Source organism: Condylura cristata, unplaced genomic scaffold (genome assembly GCF_000260355.1).
Source record: "Condylura cristata isolate star-nosed mole 26May11 unplaced genomic scaffold, ConCri1.0 scaffold00003, whole genome shotgun sequence".
In the NCBI taxonomy this organism is placed as follows: Eukaryota; Metazoa; Chordata; class Mammalia; order Eulipotyphla; family Talpidae; genus Condylura; species Condylura cristata.
The window spans coordinates 22,117,945-22,126,307 of NW_004567104.1; the positions used below are offsets into that span (position 1 = coordinate 22,117,945).

General features: G+C 42.5%; 1 protein-coding gene across 1 annotated transcript in view; it reads left to right on the forward strand.

Moving 5' to 3' along the window:
- The first annotated feature begins 787 nt into the window (after window positions 1–787).
- The window catches only part of LOC101632320 (kininogen-2-like), a 19,195-nt gene continuing 11,619 nt past the window's right edge, over window positions 788–8,363 (forward strand). The window contains exons 1-5 of the mRNA XM_012730314.1: window positions 788–979; window positions 1,745–1,855; window positions 2,827–2,911; window positions 6,205–6,377; window positions 7,473–7,580. Of these exons, the coding sequence (XP_012585768.1) occupies window positions 788–979; window positions 1,745–1,855; window positions 2,827–2,911; window positions 6,205–6,377; window positions 7,473–7,580 (669 nt within the window). The remainder of the gene's footprint in view (window positions 980–1,744; window positions 1,856–2,826; window positions 2,912–6,204; window positions 6,378–7,472; window positions 7,581–8,363) is intronic.

Sequence of the window (8,363 nt, forward strand, 5' to 3'; positions counted from 1 at the left end):
TCCACACCACTGTAGTCCTTAGTGCCCCTTCCCACTCTGTCCTCTCTCTCCCCTCCCCCCCCCCCCCCCCCCAGATTCTAGAGTCAACTTTCAAGGGTTAGTTAACTTTGGCTTTATCTGACCTTGTTTGGTTTCTCTATATTCCACCTATGAGTCAACTACATTATTTGTCTTTCTCCTTCCAAATTATTTCACCTACCATTATTCCTTCCAGCTCCATTTCTGTTGTCAATAATGGCATGATTTTCTCTCTTTTGATCACTGACTAATATTCCTTGTGGCTATATATCACATCTTCTTAACCTGCTCATCTATTTCTGGGTATTTTCATACTGGGGTTTTCATTATAAACAGTGACACCACAGTATTGAAAGTCATTTGCACAGTATAGTGTTGTCACATGTACTGACCTTGTAAGTGAGTTTACGGAGAATAAGAATGTTCCATGGGATGGTTAGGATTTTTTCTCGCTCCTCTATTAGATTCTGCTCTGATTTGCTGTATAAATTTATGTAATTACGTGTAAATGTGGGCAATGCTCCCACAGGCTTCCCAAATGCAAACAAGCAGGTCACCAACCCCAGTGTTGTAATGCTTGGAGAGCCCAGCAGAGTCATTTGTCCTAATGGAATAGGGCAAACTGTGTGAGAGAGCAGGGAGCCAACCAGGGCCCCAGAGTGTGGAAGCAGAGGAAATAAGAGGCTGGAGGCCGTTAAAATCTGCATCTACAGTTGCTCCCAATTGTTGGGAAAAGATCTCACAGTACCTAGGAGGAGAAGATTAAATCATGAGATTAATTACCGTCCTTTTCCTCTGCTCCAGGCTGCTATCTAGTTTAAGCCAGCAGCCCTCACAGGAAATTGACTGCAATGATCACGATGTACTTATGGCTGTAGATGCTGCTCTGAAGAACTACAATGGTGGAAACCAAACAAACAACCTCTTTGTATTGTACCGTGTCGGTAATATCACCAAGATGGTGAGTATGCTGTGAAACCTGACAGCCTTTGGAATTTGCTTTTACTTGGAGCCCAGGTACCTTCCCCTTTTAACTTCACACACACACACGCACACACACACACACACACAAATAGCAGCAGCAACAGCAGCAAATAACTGATAACTGGAAAGTCCTTCCCAGGTGACTGAATCCTTTGGAAGGACCATGCAGATGGGAGAACCCTGGAGCTACAGTCAGGCTGCAGCAAGAGAATTCATTTTTCTCAAAAGTGTAAAATCACCCTTTAATTTTTTTTGTCATCTAATTATAAAACGAATATATTTTTGTTTTAAAAACAGCTTGACCATTCAGGAATGTTTGTTTAAAGAAGAAAATGAAAGACAGCTGTGTTTCTACCCCTGAGAGACATTTATCCTCTTTCTTGCATAACTTTTTGGACATTTATAAATCATATACCTACATATAAACTGATTTCTACAAATATGACCTAATGTTATGGATACAATCTGTAACTTAAAAATAAATGTATTTACCTGGCAATTGTTCTTTTTTGACTGAATAACTGTATATAAATGCATGTTTATATATGTGAGTACATATATGTAAATACATTATGAACATTTTTCCAAGTAAATGTTCGAAACTTTTGGCATTGTATATAAATGTTGGCCCCAACTGAATCAAATGAATATTAGATATTCATAACCACGCCAGACCACACTCAAATGATTTGCTGTGCATCGGTTGGATGAAACTTATGTATCCTTGTTTGTCTTTTCTCAGGATTACATAAATCCATTTTATTCCTTCAAGTACCAAATCAAGGAGGGTGACTGTCCTGTTCAAAGTGGCAAGACCTGGCAGGACTGTGCCTACAAGCAATCCGCAGATGCTGTAAGTGTGTTGCCTTTTCCAAGCCTCCAGTTTTCTGCATCCAGCTGCCAGAAGCCTCTTCTGGTGCTGGGGATGAAACGATTGTGAGTCTGAGATTGCCTCTGAACCGTTAAATGTACAGAAAGGTCCCATGATTGATGTCTGTCTTGTCACAGAGACATAACGGGCATGGAGAGGGCAGCACCCCATGGAGATGTGGAGAAAAGCCCCCCTTGGGAAGCCGCTCTACTGACCCCTGGGACACGTGGCGAGCCCCAGAGATATCACAGCCCTTAGGTGCAGGTCAAGGGCTGGTGAGAGGAGACTGGAGAGCTTCCCTTGATAGGCCTGAGCAGAAAACTCCCTGCCTCTGACTAGCTGACCTCTCTGGACTGGCTGCACCCTATAACAGGGAGCTCACATCGACCCCATAGGGCCAGGGCGGACAAAGGAGATATGGCCTGCAAAAGGCTTTGTTTTAAGAGCAGTGTACACCTGAACCACTGCCTGACCTGGGCCTGGCACCACCAGTCTCCCTCCTGGGCCAGTCTCCCTCAGTTCAGGGAGACTGCACATGGGCAACAAGCTGGTCTTATCACTGTCCTTGCAGCCACCTCCTCAGTGTGAAACGCCGGCATCTTCTATGCAGTTTCAGCACTGAAACTGAAAGGTACACCAAGAGAAGTTAGCAGTCTGATTCTAAGGCATTCTGTACATTTTGGTAAAAAAAGAAATATTTCCAGTCCTCAAAGCAAAGAGTCATATTTAAAAGCCCATCATTTACATTACCTCTCCTCCAGGTCTCTTGAATATCAATGGTTGGTAAAAAAAAAAAATAATCATTCGTACATTCTTTTGCCTCAGATTTCTGTTAGAAAAAACCTTGACAAGCTACTTCTTTTAAAGATGAAATCGTATTTATTACTGGTACTAGTTGGACTTCTCCATCTAAAAGGTTAAGATAAATGGTGTCTTTTTCAAAAAAATTTTAGGCCACTGGAGAATGTACAGCCACCATGGAGAAAACTGAAAAGAGAAAATTCACTGTAGCTACGCAGACCTGCCAGATCACTCCAGGTAGCGGATATATCTGCGGGGCTGCCTGGGGAGCATCCGTCATTTCTGCGTGTCTGGAGCACACAGCAACAGCTGGTCTGCTGCGCTCTCCCGCACACACTGCCCCCTGCAGGTTGGGCAGCAGAGCAGTGCCAGCTGCAGTCTCAGGGGAGTGCATGGGTGCACCCCCAGAGCCTGACCTGGGGGCCAGGGGCCCAGTCAGGGCCCCACCACTTCCTGAAGCGCTGCATTGTAGAGATGTGCAGTGGGTCAGGGTGGGGTGTCCTGCCTTCAGTAGGCGCCTCCCAGAATGTAAAACACAGAGGCCTCATGGTCAGACCTGGCCTGCAATTGTAAAAAATTCTTCACCTTCCTGGCTTTCCTTTTCTTTGTGTATTCAATACAGAAGGAGACAACAGTAAGACAGCTGCCAAGGATGCTAATATAATTTTTTTTTTCTTACAACATCATTAATTTTTGTAGTTTGGTTTGTCCCCTCAGCTGTAGTCCTTGTAGCTCTCAAGCCACCATAGCACCTGAGAACCATCACTGTAATCCCTGGTGCTCTTCCCTCCCGTTTTTCCCCCTCCCCTGCTCTAGCTCTCAGATCTATGGTCTGCTTGCAAGGTTTGTCTTTTTCCTGACCCTTTCTTTGGTTTCTCTATATTCTACCTATAAGGAAAACCATCTGATATTAACCTGCTTCCTTCTGGCTTATTTCACTTAGTATAATCCCTTCCAGCTCAACCATGTTGCTGCAAATGGCATACATATTGCTTTTTGATCACTGAGTGGTACTCCATTGCATGTGTGTATATGTGTGTGTGTGTGTATCTCCTCCATCTGTCTTGATCCAATCATATATTTTGGGACATTAGGTTGTTTCAATTATCTTGGTTATGTAAATAGTGCTGAAATAAACACAGAAGTACAGGCTTGAGATGAATTAGTTACTTTGTGTACTTTGGGTAGGTTCCTAGTGTTAGGGGGAAAGAATGTCCTGAAGGAAATCTGCAGTTTTGTGGACTCCACCCCTTACTTCCATTATTGAAACTACAACTCCACCCCCTACTCTAGTCCCTGAAGCTACAAATCCCAGCAATACCAAGGGGGAGAACAGCAAGGACCCAATGGCAGGGTTAAGTAGGCTTTTGGGGACTTTTTTTGGGATATATATATAGAGGAGCATGTTGAGTTCCTCTCTCCCTTGGCCTTGTGCTGGTGGCTGGTCGTTTGGCTCTTGATGAGCTTTCAGTGTGCTATTGGAGTTCCAGGTCAACTCTAGTTAACTTGTAGGATGCTCTAGTTAACTTGTTTCTCTCTCTCTTTCCCTGGGTTGTTCCTTTTCCTTCCTTTGTAAATAGACCTATTATGGACCTTTTTGCATGAGTCCGCAGTACAATTGAATCTGAAGTACGTGGGTGAGGATCCACAGACAAGCAAACCAATTCATACTGAGTTGCCCTGTAAAACTAGAAGAGGAATCACTGGGTTATATGGTAGCTCCATTTTGAGGGTCCTGAGGAAACTCCATGCTACATTCCACAGTGGCTAGATGGCATTCGCATCAGCAGTATAGGAGGGTTCCTTTTTCACCACATGCTTACAGCATTGGTTTTGTCTGCTTTTGTTTTTAAATATGGGCCTTTCTCACAAGTGTGATGGTATCTCATTGTGGTTTTGATGTAATTTTCCTGATACTAAAGTGCACTGAACATTGCCTTTTGGCCTTTGCATTTGAGAAGTATCTTTTTAGGTCTTCTGGGTGTTTTTGGATCAGATTGTTTGCTTTGAGTTTTTTGAGTTGTGTAAACTTCTGGATTTTTGACATCAGTCCCTTTCATCAGTTGTATGAAATGCAAATACATTTGCTGTTTCTCTTGCTGCACAGAATCTTTTTAGTTTGATGTAGTTCCAGCTGTTTATTTTCTTTGTTTGTCTTGCTTCTCAAGAAAGATCCTCAAAGGTATTGCTGAGGTTTATGATTTAGAGTGTTTTTGCCCAAGTTTTCTACTATATATTTTATAGTTTCAGTTCTTACATGCACCCTTTACCCATTTTGAGTAGATTTTTATGTATGGTGTGAATTAGTAGTTTACATTCATCCTTTTGCAGGCAGGAGCTCAATTTTCCCAGCACTCTTTATTGAAGAGAATTTCTTTGTTCTCCTTATCTTAGATTAGTTGACCATTTTCCATTTCTTCTTTATTCAGCCCTGAGTGATGTATAATTGTAAGAATTTGTCTGTTTCATCTAGACTGCTGAACCTGTTTGCAAGGACCCTATGTGGGGACTTGGGTAGCCCTTTCCCATCTATGCTGTGTGTCCCTACAGACCACCAGGGAAGGAAGTCCTGAGAGGATTACTCATTTAATACAAACCTACCCCTTTTTAGTATTTTGCATTATTTTATTAAAAACCCTCACAGCAGTCCTGTCAAAATTCACTTCAGGGTTTGCAAATCCCCTGATGTTATGTGGAGAATGTTGCATGTGCATGTTCCTGGGGAGGATGATCTGACTTCCATGAGGTTCACCAAAGGGGCCATGAGCCCTGGAAAATACATATGCATGCCTTAACCTTGTCTTGGTCAGCAACGAGAAGGATAGCAAAAATGACAGTGGCCCAGCAAGTCATGCATCTAGGTATGTAATATGCTAAACCATCTGCTCCTCCTCCTCAGGCTTTGAGCCTCAGGTTGACCAGCTGATTGTCTTTTTTTTTTTTTTTTTTTTTTTTTTTTTTTTTTATCTCTGGCCTCCTCACCTCAGGAGTGTCCCTGGGCTCTTGCCTTTCTAAACTCCTGTCAAATTATATTGAAATGATCCATCAACAGTTCTGTCTCTCACACTGGACTTTGCCCAGTTCCTTGTGAGAACAACCACTACTAAGGAATTGATGGATCCAAGAGAGCCTGCCAGTACTGGCATCACAGCTGGGGCAAGAGTCATGTTTGGTGGATTGGATCGTTACAAGACTGTACCCCAAGCTGGCTTCAGAGGGCTTTACTTAACATTGAAATAAAATCTGCAAGGCTTTAATTTCTTATAAAGGATAAATTCACATATTCTATAATTAAAGAACTTTAAAATGAACGTGAAATAGTAGTGCACAATGTTGTCCTATGTATATAAGAAGCTCCCAAAGCAATGGTAGTGTTTTTCATCTCTGTTTTCTTTTTATAATTCATACCTGGGCTTATGGTGAAGTTTGTTTATCAGGACCTCAAGATTGTCTGACTTATGTGGGGCAATACAGCTGAATGCTGGTTTCTCTCGGTAACATTGCCTCTTATTTTGCCTCTCATTGTCAAGCGGAGGGACCTGCGGTGATTTTCCAGCACAGTTGCCCTGGTTGCAAGTACCCCATATCAACAGAGGACCCCAAAGTGAAAGAAATCCTGAAACATGCTGTTTCACATTTTAACAAGAACAGCAGTCACTCTCACCTCTTTGATATTGAAAAAACAATGCGTGCTTTTACACAGGTTTGTTCTTTAATTTTTCATTTTGCACAATATTGTTAAAATTTATTAGATTTCTATGCAGAGGATTTCATCAACTGAGGTAAACTGTAGACTGAACAAAAACAACTGGATTCCACAGCTATAGCGAAGGACTCTTCTGCTTCCTCCTGTGATTAACACGCAGTATCAGTGTCCATGTCAGTTGAAGGATCTTGAAACTACACCATGGAAAGGCTCTCTGGTGGTGTTTCAGGCCACCTGCTTGTAGATTTCTTTGCATGAAAGAGAAGTTCCTGCCAGACCTGGTGAGAAGCCATTGGGCCTGAAGGATTTAAGGAAACTCTAGCACCACCTAGTGCTCAAGAGGCAGACATGGCTCCAAAATATTAAATTGTTTCTTAAAAGTTGGCACTGCTTTATGGGCACTGTGGTTTAGTGTGGGAAAGTCCTGCCCTTCCAAATAGATATGGACTGTATTACTTGGGGGTGGAGGGCAAGCAACTATAAAACATCCTCTCATTGCCTCAAACCACGAAGCCTTGGCTGACAATTGGCTGGATCCCTTGTGGTTCAACTTCTGATCATGGTGCCTCGCTTTGGCGGGCAACGTTCCTGCTTTTGCTTCCCCTTCCAACTCGCCTTCCTGAAGGACACACGAGCTGCTCACTTATGCCCATATCCAGCTGTGAGAGCAGGACTTGCCCACACTAACCAGGAGAAATGTTAGTGCCGGCTAGTCCAAGGACCTGAGGACCTCAAGGTTACTTGAGCTCCAAGTTTTCTTAACCTGTCCAGTGCAGCATCATTAATATTGCATGAAATGCAATAGAAAATGTTTTTCTACATCCTGGCAATGGAAATATTACTAAGATTCCCCTGGTAACACCATCTATATATTACTTTTCATTTTCAGATGTGTACAAGTGTACATGAGACTGTGTGCATTGTGATTTAGGGGTGTGCTGATATTTGTTTAGTAATGACTTTTGTCTATTAATAATTAAAATTGCTATTTCTTGAGTGTTTATAATATTCTGGGCAGTATTTTAAGTTCCTCATAACATTGTGAATAATGTATAAACTGTCCTTTAAATATTTGATCCAAAATTGTTTCAGGTGGTAGCTGGATGGAATATTGACATTTCCTACTCAATTAGGCAAACTAATTGTTCCAAGGCGGACTTTCCAGAATTAGCTCCGGAATGCCAGATCCTTTCAAAAGGTGTAAGTAAGCAACTCTCTAATATTATAATTTTAATCTTTTAAGCTTTTGTGTCCAGGTTTCAAAGGTGTGGGGACTCCCAGCTGTGTTAGAACTCTGCCCCTCAAATGTTAGGTGACATTTTTTCCTTTGGGAAAACCGAAGCTCACATCACTGGTCCAAATGCTGTGAAGTACCGTGGTCAAGGAATCTGTACATCAAGCAATAAGTATTTTCAGAGATAACCAGAGGCTGGGAATAGCAAAACCATATCATTGTCAAATTTGTCTTTTCCCATCTTCACACTTTCCTCCTTCTCCTTTCCCATGAGCTCTGTCCCTCTGTATCTGACATGGCTAAGGCATAAGCTCCCCTGGGGTATTTGCATTTTAGCAGCAGACTGTGCTTTAAGCAAAGAGTTGCTACAAGACCTTTAATCTAGTTAAAGGCCTGTTTCAGACACACATTCCATTCAAAGCAGCTCCTCACTTCATACTCTGCTGGTTGTCTCACCTTCCTTCCCCTTCTTTTGTGTTTAATAAAACACACAGTGAGTCTCTATCCTTAACGACCCTTTACAGTATGAAATCTTGTTATTTGAACCAAAATTATGTTAATCTAGATGGCATTATTTGTCGGGGACTCTTTGTTCCCTGATCACAGATTATTGGGGGCAGAACAGGCAGGGTGTCAAGGTGGGAGCAGGTGCCGCGTCCGGCTGATCGGAGCCGAGTCCGGCGAGGGACGATGAGGTTAAAGAAAACACAGGACGCTGAGGTTCTTCATCCAGGAGTCTCTCGTTTATT